This window comes from Podarcis muralis, chromosome 1, assembly GCF_964188315.1.
Source record: "Podarcis muralis chromosome 1, rPodMur119.hap1.1, whole genome shotgun sequence".
Lineage (NCBI taxonomy): Eukaryota > Metazoa > Chordata > Lepidosauria > Squamata > Lacertidae > Podarcis > Podarcis muralis.
In genome coordinates this window covers 91,982,348-92,003,636 of record NC_135655.1, presented here as the reverse complement: position 1 = coordinate 92,003,636, position 21,289 = coordinate 91,982,348, and the positions used below count along the sequence as shown (strand labels likewise).

The following is a 21,289-nucleotide window of genomic DNA, read 5'->3' as shown; positions in this document are numbered from 1 at the left end:
GATCCTGGCTGTCAGGATTCCATAGCTACTTTAATTGAGACACTTATTACCATCACAGCAAGCAATCTGAAGTGTAATTTTAAATAATTCAAATTTTATTCGCTGCTCAGAAGAAATTCACTATAATTATTGGATAACTAGAATAGGAAAAAGACATACCTCTGGCCTTTGACACCTGCAATATATATTCTATGGCCCACCCTATTCCTGTGATTGTAATTTGTTTTAAACTATTGGTAGTACTGTATTTTTAAATTGCTATAACCTTAGAATAAATGGGTGGGAGGTTTTAGAAGTGTTCAAGGGGAATAATTGCTTAGGGAAATATGGGGAGGCTGTGGGAATATGGGGACAAGAGAAGAGAGAGACTGTGTGTTCTGAAGGGGATAATAGAGATATAGTACAATATATTTAACGGTATGACAGAGGGGCTGAAAACAGAATAGGAAAATACTGAGGTGAAAAAAACTTTGACCTGAAAAATTAGAACCTGGGGGGAAAGTTTCCTGATGGATTTAGAAGGGAACATCATGGGCTATGACCGAAAGGGACTGAAAAGTCAGTTGAGATTGGTAGTAGTGATTACTGGGGGAAATAGGGTGGTCTTTAACTTGGGGAAATGGGAACTGGTGATGGAGAGAAGGAAGGATGATGTTCTGAGGGGAATAATGATGGTGCTCTGTGTTTACTTGGGTCACTTCTGTGACCATTCCGAAAGCACACAGGCAACCAGACTGATTTTGAGTACACCAGTAGGCCCTGAGGTATGATTATAAAGTCAAAGTACAAAGAGTGACAGAGATGGAAAAAAGTTCTCAGATCATCTTGTATGTTATTGTAGGCAGCAGCACACATCCCACCCCTGGAAAGCAGCCCCAGAGTTCTGTCCCAAGACCCATGGCCAGCAGTCACCTGTGCCCATTGCTAAATGCAAGTTATAATATGGAGGGGTATCCATTTTAAACAAAATGAACATTCATTCTAGCCATTCTAGAGCTTATATCTGTGTTATGGATGTAAGTGCAAAAACCACATTGAACATTTGTGAAAATACCAAAAAGAAACCTCCCCCTCTGCTTTTTCAATTTTGCACGCACAGAATGAAATAATCTATAAATGAATTGTGCTGTTTTCATACATGACACACAACCAAACCTAAATCTCTAGCCTTTCAGTCAGTTTCTGCTCTGTTCTCATATGGTGTCATGAGAGTGTGTGTGTGTGTTTGGCCTTATTTGGCTGCCTAAGATATGATTAGAGTGCACATGAAAGGCAGAGCTGCTGTTTTCCCTGGCAGGGCATACAAAAATGTACCAAAGGCCAATACTTGAAAGTGAGCAGCTTGCCAAGAACATATCCTCCCCACCAATGCATTTCTTTTGAACTTTTACCTTGGCACGCTAGCCAAGTAAGTCACAAGTTTCCGAAGGTCTTCCTGCCTTATTCTGTCGTGATTGCTGCGTGCTGGAAATGTCAGGATGGGACCTCCCCGTTTATCACGGCCACCTGCAGGAAAATAACGGGTTGTTAGAAAATTAACCAGGAAGCACATTACATTATATGAGCCAAGCTGACAGACTCAAATGACTGAGAAGCAGTTTCATCATCAATGTTTCCACTCACTCCATACTACTTCAGTGGACATGCTGGTGATCATACATAAAATGGGTTACAATGTGGGAGTTGCTTTATGCTTGTTGCCTTATGCTCTACAAATCTATGAATTTGTGCCCACAGTTCAAGGGTATACACAGCTTCACTGGGCTTGCATTAATCACACATCCCAAAGATTCTAGAGAAGCTACAATACTGGCAGAAAAGGCATTAATTGGGGGAATTGTCATGCGTCATTCACTCATATTTTACAGGAAGACCAAATGAGGATGTTATCCAGTTTTTATCTTGACACATTTAGCCAGTGATTGTTCTGCTTTCCTCAACATAGGTTTTTTTTTTTTTTAAAGAAGGGAACAGTTGTGCGAACTCCAGAAATATGCTGTTGTTTCCCCATTTTTTTTTAATGGGGGAATGATTTTGATGTGTGCTGTGACATTTTACAAGGTTGAGTCCTATGCCTCTTCACACAACCTTTAAAATATGTTATTTAGGAAGTTTCCCACCAACAGGGAATATTTGTTTTTCTGTGATTTTTGAAGCAGGCTCATAGTTTTAAAGCTCCTTGCCTTTATGAGGAAAAACACACACACAAAAGCTGTTCCAAAAATTTCCATAATGAGCAGGCATTGATTTTAAGTTGAATTATAGGTTACACTCACACTTGTTGCTTGGCCTTAGCAACAGACCTAACCATGCCAGGTGAGCACAATTGTTCTGAGATAATTTATGCTTAATCCATAGCAATTTGCACCCTTTTAATGGGAACTGAATCAACCTTTCTCTTGCTGATTTCCATGGAAACCTTAACATATAATCTGTAGTTCCATCTATCCTGGATAACAAGAGATGGATCTGTAGAAGTAGGTTTTGGATGTGTTTGAGGGTTATTACTCATCACAGCTTAGGCCAGTCAATTTGGAGTTATGTTGGGCGCACTGGCAGAAGCACCAGATTGGCTACACTGGTGCACTAACACAGCCCCAACCTCACAGTTGCCCTACCCCATCCAGCTAAGCTGTAGTGCTACCGGTGTCAGGGGGGAGGCTCTAAGGTTCCACGCCAACACACAGGTTACTACTGCAAGCTCCTTCTAGATTAGGGAACTGGTTGCTTGTCCTTCCCACTTTTTGGTTTTGATACATACAGTATCAGTAACTCATAGTTTCTGATGGTATATTATAAACGCATATATTAGGTGGAAGTGTGTATAAAAATACATATATCCTACTCTATTCTGCCTTGGTCAGACCACACCTTGAATACTTTGTCCATTTATGGGTGCCACAATTTAGGAAGGATATTAACAAACTGGAATGTGTGTAGAGGAGCACGACCAAGTTGATCAGGGGTCTGGAAACCAAGCCTTATGGGGAACAGTTGAAGGAGCTCGGTATGTTTAGCCTGTAAAAGAGGAGACTGAGGGAAGATATGATAGGCATCTTCAAATATCTGAAGGGATGTCACATGGAAGATGGGGGAAGCTTGTTTTCTCCTGATCTGGAGGGTAGGACTAGAACCAATGGCTTCAAGTTACAAGAAAGGAGATTCCGACTAAATATCAGGAAGAACTTTCTGACAGTGAGAGCTGCTTGACAGTGGAACAGACTTCCTTAGAAGGTGATGACCTCTCCTTCTATGTAGGTTTTTAAACAGAGGTTGGATGGCCATCTGTCATAGATGCTTTAGTTGATATTGAGAGGGTTGCACTGTAGAGGGTTGGACTATTTGACCCTAGGGGCCCCTTCCAACTCTACAGTTCTATGATTCTATTATTTATGTCCTATGTCCAACTCTACAGTTCTATGATTCTATTATTTATGTCCTATGTTTCCCCTCAAGGAGCTTAACATGGTATTCCCCTTCCCAGAATGTGGCTGCCAGACGGGCGACTGGGAGTGCCTGCTGGGATCATATAATACCAGTCCTAAAAGATCTAGATTGGATCCCTGTATGTTTCCAAGCACAATTCAAAGTGTTGGTGTTGACATTTAAAGCCCTAAACAACTTAGGCCCTGCATACCTGAAGGAGCATCTCCACTCCCATTGTTCAGCCCAGACACTGAGGTCCAGTTCCAAGGGCCTTCTGGCAGTTTCCTCATTGTAAGAAGCGAAGTTACAGAGAACCAGCCAGAGGGCCTTATTGGTAGTCACACCCGCCCTGTGGAACTCCCTCCTGTCAGATGTCAAGGGAATGTTTTAGAAGATTTTAGAAGATATCTGAAAGCAGCCCTGTATTTGGAGGCCTTTAATGTCTGGTGTATCACACTTTTTCTAATCTGTTGGGAGCTGCCCAGAGTGGCTGAGGTAACCCATTCAGATGGGTGGAGTATACAGTGGTACCTTGGTTGTTGAATTTAATCCATTCTGGGAGTCCATTCGACTCCTGAAACAGTTCGAAAACCAAGGCGCAGCTTCCAATTGGCTGCAGGAGCTTCCTGCACTCAATCAGAAGCTGCGGAAGCCGCATCAGATGTTCGGTTTCTAGGTTTGCGAACGTTTGGCTTCCGGGTTTGCGGCGTTCGGGAGCTGATTTGTTCAGGAGCCAAGCCATTTGACAACCAAGGTACCACTGTACAAAAGTTAAGCAGAGTAAGCTATACCCACTATTTTCCAAAACAAAAAAAATTCCTTCCAGTAGCACCTTAAAGACCAACACGGCTACCCATCTGTAACTGCCACTATTTTCCAGTTAAGCTGGCATAATTTATGAATCTGAAAGCAGTCTCAGTTGTGCTTCTGAACTGGTCTTTGACTGTAATAATAAATTATTACTACAGTGGTACCTTGGGTTACAGATGCTTCAGGTTACAGACGCTTCAGGTTACAGACCCTGCTAACCCAGAAATAGTACCTCGGATTAAGAACTTTGCTTCAGGATGAGAACAGAAATCACATGGTGGTGGCACAGCAGAAGAGGGAGGCCCCATTAGCTAAAGTGGTACCTCAGGTTAAGAACAGTTTCAGGTCAAGAACAGGCCTCCGGAATGAATTAAGTTCTTAACCTGAGGTATCACTGTATTACTAATCTGATGTTATTCAGTGTCAGATTTATTGGATGTGATCTTAAATCCGTAACATTTGCCAACTGTATCGTCCACTTTTTGTAGATCAGCATAGCTTGTGAAAGTAAAGGTAAAGTTGGCAGGTGATTCTAAACACCTTCTGGTTAAACACAGGGCTGTTCTGAACCAAGGTCAGCATTTTCAGGCATCATATCTGTTTTATTTATTTGCCACATTCACATCCTGTCCTTCATCCAAGGAGCCCAAGGCAGCATTCAGAGAAGCTATCAATTCCTCCCTGCTTCAACATACTACTTATTACCCCACAATACAACTCACTTAGATCACACATAAACTCATTCCTGAGGTAGAAAAAACTTCACCTGCTCAATTAATTTCTGTAGGTCAGGCTGTTATAAGCACAGGGGCAGGGCCAGTGGAGGAAGGTTAAAGCTTGACTCCAAAGTTGTTGATGGGCACAATATCTCTATGACTTTCTCCTCTTAAGATTCTATTAATTCCACCCCTGACCCTGTTATTTAACTTGTCTTGTTGAACTTATTCTGCTTCAATAAAAGTCCCAACAGTTAATTAAAAAGGCATGGTGGCTGATTGGATTTCATGATATATGCAGACCTTGTGAGAGACTCTAGGGGCTACTCTGGAAGTCCTTGCAGATTCCAGGGGGATTTTCAATGAGCTTTGATTCTTGTCTAGATTTCAGCAGGTTCTGAGTAAACAGAATCCAGGTGGGTGAAAGTTTGATCCCTCTCTGGTTTTACTGGCCCCAAGAGAAAGGAGCTGCATTTACTTGGTCAGCATATGTGGCCTCATTAACCTCGATCAAACTAGTTAAGGAGAAGCATTTAAGGTTTCCCTCAGCTTGGAAACAGGTGAATGTCTTTGATGGCATCTGGAAACTACATAAGGCGTAGTGGCAGGTAATAGCTGTACTTACCTCTCTGGTTTAGATTATGGTTATTGTTAAAACATATGCAAAATAAAATGTAGCCAGCGCCTCCACAGTCTACTAATTTTTATATGAACTGCCACATCATATGGATGAATAAGAAAGAAACCCCAAAGAGATTATTTCATTTCTTATTTGGCTGAGAGTTTCTATGATGCTAGATAGAATCTGCTATGCCAGCCCTAAGTACCAACCACATTTTGAAGACTGCAATTGGGCACACACAGAGACAATACTCTCCTAGGAACATTCCCCTCCTCTGGTGTCTATATGCATGTTCGCAGCTGTCATTAATTAGCAACTGAATAATTTTAATTTTGAGTGCATGGAAAGATGACATATTTTTCATATGTGATTTTTCTCACATGGATATTTTTTTTTAATGTGTAGACTGTAACACTCAGTTCATTCTGTATTTCCTTCCTCATGTTCATTTCCCTTTAACAGCCATCATTTATTCTTTCCAGATCTTTCCAAAGGTTAATTCCTCATAACAAACACACCAAACACAGCCAAATTTATGTGAACATAACATTCACATGAGCAATTTCCAGCAAGTATCCTTGCTCTCAAAAAATCTGTTCACGGCCTCACTAACAATATACATATAGTGCCATCAACCCACAGGCTCCCGTGGTCAGAACCACCATTGTAGTGTGCCTGCTGCACACTGATGGGCACCCACCTCCTTCTTTGGTCCTCTGCTGCTCTGGTCACACACCTCCCATTGTGTCCATACCCTCCCCCAGCGCCACAGCCAGGAAATCCTGGTGTACTGGTGGCCGTGGTGGCTGCAAAGGAGGAGGAACAGGAGGTGGCAGTAGAATGCAGTGGGGACAGGGGACACGGGGCACTTGTCACTGCTGAGTGCTTGCTGCTCCTGCTCCTCTGCCACTGTGGCTGTGCCCCCTTGCTGTGGTCATGTCCCCCCCACTACTGGGAAACCCAGGTGCGCCAGCAGAAGTGGGGTGGGAGAGGAGGAGGAGCAGAAGATGACAGTGAGGCACAGCGAGGGTGGGACTGGGGGCTCTGTTTGAAACAGCAAAATGTTCCAGGCTGGTCCTACCTTAATGGGTAAGTCAAAAGTAAGATGCCTGCTTGAAAGAGCTTACAATTTAAAATAATAGTTGGGGAGCCAACAAAAGGGAAGGGGAGAAAGAAGCAAGGATACCAGAAGATGAATATGTAGCTCCATGTACTTAAGCTTTGTTTCCACTGGGAGTGAAGACTAAGAAGTTAAGGCAAAGGCTTTCTAAAAAGAGTATGTTTGGTATATAGATTGTAAACAAAGGCAAAGGTATCATTCAGGAACTAAATTTCAGTGTTCTGATTATGTCAAGGTGTCTTGATATACGGAGCAACAAGGAAGATGGGATGGAGTCTTCTAAGCAAGCTGGGCACATAGGGGAAGGAGCAATGGTCACAGAGAAGGGTATACCAGGGAAGAAGGACACGAAGATGGAGGAAATCCTGCAAGGTAATGACCAACATGTGGAAGTGGGCCAAATTACTTTTCTTTGTGAAAGAATTTGCTTCCAAGTTCCTACCAGTTGTATGCCACAGACTGTTCTGTGAAATCTCTTCAACAGACATGCAGTCCACAGCAAACAAACAGCACTTGAGCTCCATATTAAAGGATAACCCTCTTTATACTGTCACAATAGGTTGCAAAGATTTGCCCTACATTTTCAAAAGCCACTGGTGAGCCTTGGCTCTGCCTATTATGTCTGCAGATCATTGAGAGGGAAGGCTGCTATTGAAATAGCTGTGTCAGAAATGATTGCCTTTCCATGCAGAGACAAAGCAGCAAAGCAAGCTGAGATGTCCCAAGTGTCTTCCTCTGACATCTCTTTAAAGAAACTGAAGAGGAATTCATTGACCAAGAGTAGTGAGCAATCTTTTCATTCTGTGCAACCTGCGCAGGTTTGGGTCAGACTTCTACTTGCGGACTAAGCGATTCGTGACATGTAATGTATGATGACTGGTGCAATATGCTCACACACTTTTGAACTGGAAATCCATTCACACCTCAAAACAAAAGGTGCAGTATTTCTAATAGCAATTAAGGGCAAGATCCAATTCATATACTGTAACTGACTTTTTCTGTGTTACTGCAACTCTCCTCACCTAGGGATCCTCACCATGATCATGGCTATAACATTAACAGCACTTGGGGATGGCAATGACAGCAAATTATGCAGACTGTGGTCTAGGTCAGGCTTCCTCAAACTCGGCCCTCCAGATGTTTTTGGCCTACAATGCCCATGATCCCTAGCTAGCAGGACCAGTGTTCGGGGATGATGGGAATTGTAGTCTCAAAACATCTGGAGGGCCGAGTTTGAGGAAGCCTGGTCTAGGTGGTGGATGGACAACTTCTGTTAATCTTGTTTGTTTGTTTCCCAGTGCTGTGATTATACGTGGTCCTGCACAATTCTATCACGTATAAATGGGAGGATGCGTCTTTTGCACCTGGTCACCCTTTAAAACCTTTTTGTTTTGTTCAATAATCACTAATCACTTGTTCTGAATCCCCTGTCCTTGCATGAAGGTCTTCTACTTTTACTCTGCCTCCTGCCAGTTGCCTTTCCTTTCCTCCTGAACTGTTTTTAGAACACACTAATCAAAAGTGGAAAGTATAACTTATAAATATAATGCCAAGCCATCATGCAGTTTTCAGAAAGTTAACATTCTCACATTCAAATTCTGTCCAAACATTTGGTTTTAACGTGGCACTGGAACTCAAATTTGAAATTTGAAAATATCCTGAATGTGTTTCAGCTCTCTGTAAAACCATATACCACCACCTTTAATTACTGACAGCAACAAAAATTACCGTATTTTTCGCCCTATAGGACACACTTTTTCCCCTCCAAAAATGAAGGGGAAATCTGTGTGCGTCCTATGGGGTGAATGCAGGCTTTCGCTGAAGCGTGGAGAGCGAGAGGGGTCGGTGCGCACCGACCCCTCTCGCTCTCCAGGCTTCAGGAAGCTATCAGCAAGCCTGGGAAGCCCGTGGGAGTTCCCGCAGGGCTCCCTAGGCTGCGGATAGCAGCCTGCTTGCCCAGAGCGCGGGGTGCGCCAAAGCAGAGCGCCCCGCGCTTCGGACAGACATCCGCGGCGGGGGGGTGAATTTTTTTCCCTTTATTTCCCCCCAAAAAAACTAGGTGCGTCCTATGAGCCGGTGCGTCCTATAGGGCAAAAAATACGGTACTTCTTAAATTACTGCATTTAAATCAGTGACCCAATAAGTGAATGAGGTTGCAATCCTACACACACTTAGGAAGTTGCCTTATACCAACTCAGACCACTAGTTCAGTATGATCTACACTGATTAGCTGTGGTTCTCCAGAGTTTCAAGCTGGAGTCTTTCCAGTTCTGCTTGAAAATGCCAGGGATTTAACATGGGAACTTTTGCATGCAAAACATTATGCCCCACCATTGAGTTATGGCCTTTCCCTAACTAAGCAAGTCTCTAAGAATACAACTGGACCGAATTATGAGTAGTTGTGCTTAAAATCTAGCAAACAGATTATAATCTATTCCGTAATATTCTGTTATATATTGCTGCTATACTTATATAATTTTCACTGGTGCAATGTGCTCACACACTTCAAAAAGAAAAGAGTAATGAACCCACCTGAAACAAAGGCAACTTTTTCCTTTAGTATGGGAAGGACATCAGCAGCTTTTAAACCATCATTTCGGAAAGATCCTGCAAAAACGAGAAGAAAATAGGAATGTCTTGATTAGAAAGGAGTCTGCCTTTGACAGTGCTTGCAATGTGTTCCAGACTGCCCCAATCAACAAGCAATTGCCTACAATTTGTAGATCAAGCTATGGAAATACAGAAAACATTCTTTTCTCCAACACTAATTTTCTTCCAAATAAAAAGGGAAGGCAGCATGATATCTGTCAAAACGTACAAAAAGCACTGCACAAGCTTCTATTCATTATCACTGTTGTCAGGTCATGACAATATCAGGAACAAGAAATGAGTAAGTGACTAATATAAAAGATATAACAACAACAAAACAAACCCACAGGTCATAACAAAATAAAATCATTTCTCATATGAAACTGAGCATTCAGTAATATAACTAATTAACAGCACTGGCAATTCCTAATCTTTACAGCTGCCATAAATTATCAAAACTATAAGTACATTACCTAATTCCATTCTAAGTATGGCTGCAGCCAAAATGAAAAATGTCATGGCTCTATACAGATAACAAGTGACCAATATTTGCATAAGAAATATACACCAGAAAGACAACCCTCATCCCCCATGTAGGCATACCGGTATTTTGCTGATGTAGTGCAAATGCAAAATACTGCCTAATCCACATGTTCAGCAAAGTGAAAGGACTTACTCGTACAGGTGGAGCTCAGGTGTCATATCAAAAATACATTTACTTGAAACTAAAATTTCTTCAAATCCAGTGGAACTTACTTCCAAGTAAACATGCTTGAACTGTGCGGATTGTGTCAACACATTGGGGATCCCAGTTTTAGAATACCATGGGGGGGGGGCTTTGCGCCTACCCATTTTTTTCTGTCATGAAACTGTTGCTGCTCTAACATCCACATCCTCCTGCAGCAACCTCAGCTTTGAACTTAAGGAAGACAATGAAGACAAGGTCTGTCTTGCCTGCATCCTGTTATTGTGGGTTTTTTTTACAAAGAAAACAGCTGGGTTTTTATGCCTGCCCACTGCTGAATATCTGAATATGGTTCTGAAAATGGGTAGCCTCTCCATCACATATCCATTAATACACCCAGCTTCAGAATGTGCTCAGTGCAGCTGATGACGTTACATAGCAACTCAGTAGATGGCCACATAAATTCTACAAAGAGGGGTTCCAATAATGGGTTATTATTTCTTATAGCTGAAATCAGTGTTGTTGTTTTTTCTTAAAAAATTCAAGGGGTACTCTCATTTTCCTACTCATTGAAATACTGCCCCTCAACGAGGCCAAACTTACCGTAGATTCACAAAATGTTTAGGGGTATGTGTACCACTGCGTCCCCCCAGAAAAAAAGCACTGGCTGAAATATAATTTGCTGCACTCTTTACAAACAAGAGTGTTGTATGGTGTCTTGTTTATTTGGCCTTGGAGCTTCCTCTTCATATAGGAATTGGATTAATAAATCATTACTTTGTCCTCCCTAGGAAGGCCAATGAAGTAAAGATTTCCTGCCATTCCAAAACCAGGAGCATGTCTGCTCTCTGCCAAGGTGAATGAGTCATTCCTTGGCAGACTGGAAGCTGCTCAGCTGTTGCTTGAGAGTTTGAAGGAGGTCACATTTTTGGTTGCTATGGTGCACAGAAGAGCAAACAATACATGCTCTCCCACATGATAAGAACTATACAGTAATAAATCCACCCACATTGTCAAGACAACAAAGGTTATGATAAGACAAAGAAATATAACTTTTCTTAGCTTTAAACCGAAAGATGTAGGACAGAAGATGAAGCCAATGATTAGAAGCCACTTCCGTCCACTAACCTGAAATGAAAGTCTTTTAGCCCAGGAGTATACTTTTCTCTTTCTAATGAGGCATGACTAACGTGATGGGCGTTTCTGTTTTTTTTAACTGAAAATATGAAAGTTAGCATAAAAAGGAAATACTTTTTCCAAGCATGATTGCCCCCAAACTTTCACATATTTGTTTTCTGCAAAGCCTGTGCAAATAACACAGTTTGGATGAGCTTGACATAATTCGCAGTACAAGGTGCGATCAGGCCTATTTTGCAGGGGTATTTATGCTCTTGAGTTGCTAAATGGGGCTTTTTGTTGTTGTAGTGATGTTGTTATATAAAAGGTAATATTTAAAACAGGTATAACTTCTGCCATTAGAATTCTGCTGTGGTAAACAGCACCCAGTCCCACACTGAATCTGACAAATCTATTCTAACCCCTGAGGTGGTAGAAGCTCCATTATCTATCAAAGCCAAAAGCAGAAACTGTGAAGCCAAACCCCTTGGAAAAAATGTCAGGCTCTGGCAGGAATCTGCCATGTAATAAAAAATTAAGCAACCTCCTCTGCTTTAGGAGAAATGGACAACTAGACATTTCTTGGGCTCCAAGATTTGTTTTCAGAAAGCCAACTTCAAATGGAATGTGTGTGTGTGTGTGTGTGTGTGTGTGTGTGTGTGTGTGTGTGAGTGAGAGAGAGAGAGAGAGAGAGAGAGAGAGGGTGCATGCTGTCATATATTACCTCAGGAGAGGTTTCAATATAAAACCACAATACCATTAAATTAACAAAAACTTTATGTAATATTCACAATTCTGAAGATAGTGGCAAACACAAAAGTGATAATTTCCAGCAGACTTTTAACAATTTCCCCTGAAAAATGTACCTTTTGAGTCACCCCAAAATCTTCTAGATGGTACCTCAAGCTCCTGTGGGCCTTCCCCTAGACAGCATTACTAAGAAAGCCAAAGCTTCCCTTTCAACCCAAACTGGTATCATAGCTGTTAGCTAAATGGGCCTTTAAATGTATTTTCTCCTGAACTGGTGAACTTTTACCTCAACTGTGCTCTCTCTACAAGAATTTAACACGTGGGCTTCAGGTGCCTGAAACACACACACAAACTCAGTAGCCCTTATTTTAAAGGTACCATAAGTAAAGTCAGGGTATGCCTTATACATCTTTGAAGAAAACCCCAAGTGGGGGAGAAATTTGTGGAGAGGCAGTGTGGAAGTTGTGTGTGTGTGTGTGTGTGTGTGTGTGTTGGGAGGATTGATCCTGAGGAGAGGTTTTATTAAGAAAGATATGGAGCAAGAGGTTTAGATTTTTTGAACTGCTGTGCCTAGCTGAACTGCTGGAGTAGGCCACAATGCTACATAACAACATGTTCATTATTACAGAATTTCACTTGAAGCTCTAGAAAGCAGATTAAATGGCACCAAAGCACCTCTCGCATAGAGAGACTCTTGGGTCCAGGGCTCAAATTTTGAGTGGGGAGGGGGAGGGGTGTTGATGAGCTCCTCAAGCCCCACCACCCTCGCTCAACCCTATTCTCCTCAAAACATGCTTCTTTATATGCCTTAAAAATAGCTAGTGTAATTCACTCACAAATTCTGAGTGTATTAAAACTGCCAAAATATTTAGTCATTGAATAATTTAGACGGAACAACAGGCACCTATTTCTCACAGGTAAACATGTGGAATCTCTCTATGTTTTTAGCTACATAGTCCTGGCCTGGGATGCAGCAGTAGGCCTCAGTCTCCATCACTGCCTTGACTGTGGAGCCACTGCTGCAAGAAGGCTGTATGATGGTAGAAAGCTGCTGTTGTCTTCTCCACTGCTTTCTCAGCCCATGGAAGAAGTGTGGGTCAGGCAGGGCAGCAGCTTCCCCTGGGGAGGTGGGACTCAGCATAGTTTCTGACAACTCTGGAGGTGGAGTTGGCTGTGCCACGAGCAGAGTGGATGCACCAGAACCAGACTCTGACAGCTCCAGGGATGAAAGTGGTGTCCCTGCCTTGTGCCATGGGGATAGATAGGGAGATAAAACAGGGTGAGGGGAATCCCTCTCCCCACCTCTCCAGGATCCCTTTCCTCAGGCACTTCCAACTTAGGCAAAGATCTGCCTCAACCACTGGATCCCACCCCAGGATTAAAGAATCATAGAATTGTAGAGTTGGAAGGGGTTCCAAGGGTCACCATTGGCCAACCACTAACTGTCTCCATCCTAATTTTGCCAGACCCCCTACTCAGGTCATTATAGCTCTCCCAATGCCCATTCTCAATGGCTTCATCTAGACGTTGGGTACAGCTACCTATAGCACAACTTCCAACTACAATTCCCCAATGCTACTCTGTAGAACCATCCCTGTAAGTAGGAGTGGGACCACACTACCTCTAACTCCCAACTCACCAAGTCAGTTCATGAGGATACAACAGTCAGTGGTATCAAAAACCACTGAGAGATCAAATAAGAGTAACAGGATCACACCCCCCCATCTCTCCCTAATAAAGGTAATCTGTCAGGGGGATCAAAATTGATTCTACCACCAGACTGGGCCTGCCCTGACTGGAATGGGTCTAGATTATCAGTTTCTTCCAAGAGCAACTGCAGCTGAATCACAGCCACAAGGTTAAGCACCTTGCCCAAAGCAGGGCTATCTGTAACCATACAGTAGTTTTTGGACCCAGGGAAGGCTTTTTAGGAGTGCCCAGGCAGAAATGACAAACCCCAGTACAAGCTATGTTGTGTATTTCAGCTGATCACATAGCCAAGTGAGCTAGTACTTAGAAACAGAGTTCCCTGCATATTTTTAAATGTCACTGTATTTGAATATTGAATGTGAGTTCTTATGAACAGCGTTGTATTGCAAATATATGCTTCCATTGTTTTATAACTGACAGGAAACCTTGGCTTCCAAACTGCTATGGATACCACTGAACTGAGGAAGACTTTGCATACCATGAGGTACAACAAAGCACACGTCACATGCTCTGTGCTTTGAGGCATTTTCCTGGGGAACTTTTTAAAAGAGTTCATTCCCTAGAACCATGGAAACCAAACAGGCCATCTGCACAGTATACTAAATCCCACTGCCCCGTACGCCAAACCATTTGTTCCATCTAAGACAAAGGCTATATTCACTTTATGGCAGAAATTTATTCTCAGATGAAAAAGATTAATGCCATCGGTGTGCATTACTTAGACCTGATCCAAGACTAATATTTTCTCCCAGTTTTCTTGTCCCGTCCTTCCTTCTATTAATTATACATCGCCACCACTTGCTGTAACATCCTTCCCATTTCAAGCCATATGGGTAGCTGAGGCTTTCCAAAGACTCAAAGCCCTTTGCCAAGGCTTGTCAGAGAGCCAGCACTTTGGGCCCTTTTTTTTAAATGGAAAGGCCTGTCTCTGAGATTTCCTGCTTTTTGTATCTTCACACAGGAGCAGCCTTTGTAAAAAGGAAAAGGGGGGGGGGGGAACCTCCACCTTTCTTGCTTCCATTCCCCCCTCCTGCAGCCCTCAAATCTGGCAGAGGTGTGTGTGTGTGTATTATATTTAATTGCTAAGATTGTTATTCTTTACACGAGGCCTTTGGCAGGGCAGGGATTGAAAAGTGGTGCCTGAATGTACAAACATCAAAAGCAATGGATGCCCTGCAGCTCGAGAGCAGGCTAAAGGAGAGGCAGGGCTTTGATAAAGGCAAAGCACTTTGTACCAAAACATGCAAATGTAATCAAAGCTTTTTACACCCATGGCCTCTCAGAAAGACGCATCCCAGTATTTGATGTCAACATGTTGTATATCACCGCTTAAGCCAACAGCCACACCTTGCCCTTTGAGAAGAAACAGCCATATGGAAAGCATTTGATGAAAACTTTGTTAACAGACCATATGTGTGCTTTTAGATGCCATGTTAAGACATTCTTATTTACCCCAGATATTTGAAAATGTATACAACACCTCAACACTTTGTGCTTTTACTGCTGTATTTTTATAATACTAATATTAATTGTATTGTGGTCTGCATATGTTATATACAGCCCTGAAATCTGATTTGATAGCAGGCATTATAGAAATTAAATGAAAAATAACTGAGACACACATACACAAAACCCTCTCAGCATGCCCTCCAACATTTCCACATATTTAGCAATCCTTTTATACCACTCAGGCTTCCCCTTTACACATTGCTGAATACTTTCAAGGGTAGCCAACATAGTGCCTCTAAGATGTTGCAGGACCCCAGCTCCCATCATCCTTGCCAGCCCATTTTCCTTGTTGGCTAGGGTTCTTGGGAGTTGGAGTTCAACAGCATCTCAAAGGCATCTGCTCTAAAATCCATTGGCTATGTGCTGTTTTCATGTAAAAGCCAAAAATGTTTCCTTTCTTAAATTAAAGAGATATGTGAGGTAGAAAAACATAATTATCCTACAATCTGCAACCAACACACTCAAAAATATCCTCATGAGCATGTCAAATGACAGGTTACTTAGCATCTTAATCTACATGGTACATTAGAAACAAGCAGCATCCACTCCCATGTTTAAGATTTAACATCTAGGGATCTTTCAAATGGTGTGTAAACCTTGAAGAATTGTTCCAAATCATACTAACCAAATTGTAACAACATGTCCACAAAAGGCAAAAATGGGGATATAAATTACTATGCAGAAGAACAAAAACCTCAGGAACTACTCTGGATAGAAGGGAATAGGAATAGTCGTAGCATGTAATTCAGCAGGTTTATAGCTAGTTGGCTGGAAGTTTAGTTTTCTTTTCGGTAGCAGCTGGCGGAAAGGATGGTGCTACACACATGGCTTCCTATCAGCAAACTCACTGCCCCTTAACAGGATGGTGAGAGATGGCAGGGAAATCAGTGTAGTGTAAATGTACCAGTCTGACCTTCCAACAGTCCGGGACCCCTCCCTCTAAGCAGCAGCAACTCTGCTGATGGGAAGTAGTGCTGCAGCTCTGCTTAAATTTAACTGAACGCTGTGGCTAACAACATGTTGCTATATTAATTAAGCAAACAAAGTGTGTAACTAAAAAGGCTCTAGGCCTTAGCAATTCAACAACGTTTGCTGCAGGATGGCAGGGTTTGGGATTTATTCTTATTCTTATAAAAGACTTATTTAATTAACCCTGAAGGGCAGGTTAAACACTTCAGTTAATCAGGAACTGGACACACAACCCTATGCAATACAGGTCCAAGTAACAAATGTTTTCTAAAGGAGACGGGTCATCTATCTTTGCCAAGCAAAGAAAACCACACCCCTTTCTGATATGCGCTGCATACAGCAAAGCTGTACTGCTGATTGAGTAATGACCCTCTTCATTGGCTCATCAGAGGTGTTTTTCCTGAAATACTGAGCATACAAAAGAACAATATGCTGCACATGACCCAAACATCTGCTTCCCAGGCAGATTTCATGTGAAACTCAAAGAAAGCAGCTTTAATTAGAGACCAAGCCAGACCTTCACTTTGAGGCCTCCAATTTTCTAAAGGATCTTTTAAAAACAAAATGAAAACCGGTATCCCCCTTCTCTCCTGCATGCTAAAATGAAGATACATTCTGCTCAAACCCACACCCCCTTTTTGCTTTTTGTTAATGTATGACAAAATTTATTTTACTATTCTGTGCTTACAGGGTACGTGTCCAATTCACTATTTCTTCCCATTCCCTTCCTTCTTTCTGGTATAGTGCCTTTTGACTCAACTGGGAGCTTTGCCAATAAATCAGATTCAGCAATATGTCAGAGCACATGTATTTAAAAACAATTGTTTGTTTGTTTGTTTGTTAAATCTATATAACCATTCATCAATAAATACATCCTGGGCAGCTTACAAGCAAAACAATGTTAAAATGCAATATATAATAATTAAAATAAACAAGTAAATAATAAAAGCCACACCCCAAAGCCATCCCACTTTCTCCCATGGATTTTGATTATGAAACTATCATACGCAAAATGGAGCCTGTTGTCAGTCAAATCACTGCTCTTCTTTCCTTTGGCCCTTTGTGTCTCACCAGCACACCTTTTCTGGTGAGATATTTTTGGCCTTTATTTATTCATACTTTATATCTACTGTTGCCAAGTTCTTTACTGTTCTGCTGCTCCTTCTCAAAGCACAAATCCAACCCATGGATGGATTGTTTGTTCACGGAAAGAAAGTCATTTTTGAAATAGCCCTATTTTACAGGTGATGAGTATTATCTGCCAGACAGGAGTATAAATCTGAACAAAACTAGAACACTTTACATACATCAGCTGTGAGGAGCTGGGAAGAAGGGAGAGAGACGAAAGCAGAAGCCTAAATAATTTATGTGTGCTGCTTATATATTCTGACATCCCTGACACACTTTTTAAAACATTAATGAAAAATCATTTTACGGGTGGCTGAGTCATGACTGTCAGTCTGTAAAGGCTCCATATCTTGCCACCTGACTCTTCCATATGCTTTTAGCTCTTTTGACAGCCAAGCTGCTTGTAACTTCCGAGTGTTCATCAGCATACAGCACCAGGAAATATGTTGACCCATAGATGTGCCAGTAAATAGCCAAAGAAACATCATGAGAGGCTAGCTGTGAAAGATCAATTCTTTTTCAGTGGCATTTTTACACTGTAGCCACCAGGCCCTAATCTTGCTGCTCCTGCTTTTGCAAACCTGCTGTTCTGTTAATTAGTTAAGCTGCCATGCCAGTGCCGCTAATGGTTTGGGAAATTATCTGATAAATGTCGGAAGGCCTCCCAAGCTGCAATACTCATGCTACTTAATCTGGAGCAGTCCTGTTAACATCCTGGGTTACCTCCACTTTCACTGGTTTGAACACGGCCTGTTGGTTTGTTGGTTACATCTGTAATATGCCAATGGCCTCATGGTGGGCGTAGGTCCCCTAGTCCTAGTCCAGACCTGTAACCATGACAGCACACTGGTTGTCACTTTATTCATTAATATTAGCCCTTAATAGTATCCTACACAATGGTTCTGAATTAAAAGATTCTGCTGGCCCATCTATTTGATTCTATATATTTGTACGCATTTTACATAAACCTCAGGACAATGGTATAACCCTTCAGATTTTTTCAAATTTTCACTCAATCATAAAGGTCCCTGGAAGAGCTTGGACCAGCCACTATTTCTCAGCCTACACACTTCAGTGGTAGTGGTACATGTGAACGTGTTGGGGTGAGGGAAGCCACACTTCTTTGGGCCACTTGGAGGGAGGGAAATCTAAAACTGATGTTACAAATATTTATCAGGTAAATTATTGTATGAAGGACACATCTGAGCAGTGGAACAACGTCCAGTAGACGCTTGGGTTGCAAACATGATCCGTGCGGGATGCACGTTCGCAACCTGCAGCATTCGCAACCCACAATGGCGAGTCTGTGCACGCGCGGGTTGTGATTCGGCACTTCTGCGCATGCGCAACCGCCAAAACCTGGAAGTAACCCGTTCCAGTACTTCCGGGTTTTGGCGGTCCGTAACCCAAAAAAACGCAACCTGAAGCATCTGTAACCCGAGGTATGACTGTATCATTATTATTATTACAGTGGTACCTCATGTTGCGTAACCTCCAGGTTACGGAATCTTTGGGTTACAGCCACGGCAAACCCAGAAGTGTATACTTCTGGGTTTTGCTGCTCTCGCCTGCGCAGAAGTGCTCTGCGTGCCGTGCACATGCGCAGAAGCGCTCTGTGTGATGCGTGCATGCACAGAAGCGGCACCTCTAGTTACGGATTTTTCGGGGTGCACACGGCACCCCGAAACAAATTAAATCTGCAACCAGAGGTACCACTGTATTTGTTATTTTTTATTATACACACCTGCCAGTGTGGCTCATAGGTTCTCACAAAGTAGTCTTAAGAACAACAAATGCTTCTGATACTCAATTCAGGAGTTGGCCACGTCTACATAGATCTCCAATGGAAGGTGGATAAAAGAATTAGCCACCTGATTTTGCCCAGAATGATGGGGAAATTAAGTCACTTCAGCCAACTGGTTAAAACATTGATGGAAAAGAAGGGACTCATCTCTTCCCTTGCTTGGCCAATTCCCTGCTAGACTATGAAGAAGTGCAACCCAGAAAATACACTGCAAAAGAAAAAGAAAAACCAAAACCAACTCGTCTACTGTCTTGAGGTCTAAAGCAGAAAGCCATGTGTGTAATTTCATCTCGTATATCCTATTACGCTGAAGGACTGAGCACCAGAGTTAGCAATAATACACTCTTCATCCCAAACATGCTTTGCTTACAGAAGGCAGGGGGTGGGGGAATATGTAACAAGATTAAATTGACTACTGCTTAAATTCTGCAAATTGGCTTTTCTTCGCTAAAAGGAGCTCCTCTGAGCCACACAAAGAACTGGTTGCAGGTTAATGAAATTTGACTGATCTCCAGGGGGAGCAAGCTGTTGCCATATAGATCTATGACATCTGTGGTGAAATGACCATCTAGCTTGTCCACAAGACACAAGGAGGACAGGGCTGAATGAAGTGCTTCAAGGCTTTGTATTATTCTTAATTGTACTTGAACAACTATATTACAAAGCCATTTTCCAAGCACACCCTATTCGCTACTATACATTAAAAAAAATCAATACCTGTTATTTTTTTGGATTTTATATTCAGTTAAAACAAAAACAAAAAACCCATCACACTACACTGTAGAAATTAAGAAAAAGCAGCCAGGAGAAAGAAAAATACCAAGGAAACTTGTTATTATTCCACAAGGTAGTATTTAAAAACGTTCCTCCACAAAGTAAAGTTGTAGCACATACCGGTAATTCTGTTTCATGACCACCCATAATTTCTTTAACATGGTTCTAGTTAAATGTCGACACATTATTTAGCCATTAAAGTAAAACAAACTTATTCAGAGACATCAAGAGCTGTGTTGGAAATGTTTTCATGGAGAGGAGTGCCACTGGAAATTGGAATATTTTATTAGTCTAATTGGTTAGTCTGACAATTTCGCATGTCAGAACTGTGCCAAGTTCCCACTCACCAGCTGAGCCTCCCAGCCATCTGTGGGTGACCAGAAGACTCGGTAGTGCCAAAGATAAGTCTTCAAAATCATGACTCATAAGCTCTCAAATTATTGATTTAAATTACAAATCGGGGGCGGGCGGGGGGGGGGGGAATGACTACTGACAATGAAAAAAACCACACACAACACCATGGCATCTTAAGGTCAATTTATATAAGCAGCAGAATTGTGGTAACAGGCTTTTCCTAAACTGTACTATTTCAGGCTGCAGGTGGGAAGCTACATGTTTGAATACTATCTATTGGTAGGGGGATTTCTTCCACAGTGTGGGAGTATTAAAACATGCAGCCCCCAGTATGCAGTTCGAAATGGTACGGTCCACAAAAAACTTTACTGCATGATACTTCTGGTTATATAAATTGATCCAACTACCTTATTCTGCATACCTCATGCATCCAATAGAACAGAAACCATAATGATGTCAACCAACATAGATTCTGGATTATGGAATAACAAATCAACAGAGGAAATTGCTCAGCTGAGTACATAAATTAGTAATATACTATAAAACACACACACACACCAGTTATCTTTTCAATTGTACATTCCCTCAAGAAAAAGCTTATTGGAGGGCAATTTAAGAACCATTGTCTTTAATGATAGCTAACTGAATAATTTATATTGCCAGAATATTTAGATTATAGGATGAATTAAAAATCCTGTTATCTAGATTCAACACAATGAAGATACAATACACCAAGCACGTATGTAGCACAATCTTCATTTATGGCAATAGTCCTCAACAATCTTAGTTGAAATTAATGAGAGCTGATAATAGCATAGTGACCAGAAGACTTGAGTTTGGAATCAGGAAGTTCCAAGCTTAAGTTTTGACTCTAGCATTAATTAACAAGTTGGCCTTAGGAAAGGAACTTTGAGCCTCTCCTGGTATTTACATCATCATTCCTTCTAATAGTAAACTCAGGTGGTGAGTGCAGCAGTTTTGTGAAAGAAAGAAAGAAAGAAAGAAAGAAAGAAAGAAAGAAAGAAAGAAAGAAAGAAAGAAAGAAAAGGAAATTTAAAAAAGAAGATGACTTAGAACAACCTAAAACTGAGCATGCCCAGGAGACATGGTATGGTATGTTGACTATCTGCAGGAAAAGGAAAAGCTGTGGAAAGGGAGAACACAGCGGTTTACAGGAGGAGGGCAGGACTGATCCTTAAAAACATGA

The 21,289-nt window shown here is 41.8% G+C and overlaps 1 protein-coding gene across 6 annotated transcripts in view; it reads right to left on the bottom strand.

Moving 5' to 3' along the window:
* Positions 1 to 21,289, bottom strand: part of KALRN (kalirin RhoGEF kinase) — a 427,958-nt gene that overhangs the window by 205,107 nt on the left and 201,562 nt on the right. For all 6 annotated transcript variants that reach the window (XM_077935013.1, XM_077935010.1, XM_077935009.1 and 3 more), the window contains 2 exons: positions 9,227 to 9,301; positions 1,392 to 1,506 (listed from right to left, as the gene is read on the bottom strand). In XM_077935013.1, coding sequence (XP_077791139.1) covers positions 1,392 to 1,506; positions 9,227 to 9,301 — 190 coding nt within the window. The remainder of the gene's footprint in view (positions 1 to 1,391; positions 1,507 to 9,226; positions 9,302 to 21,289) is intronic.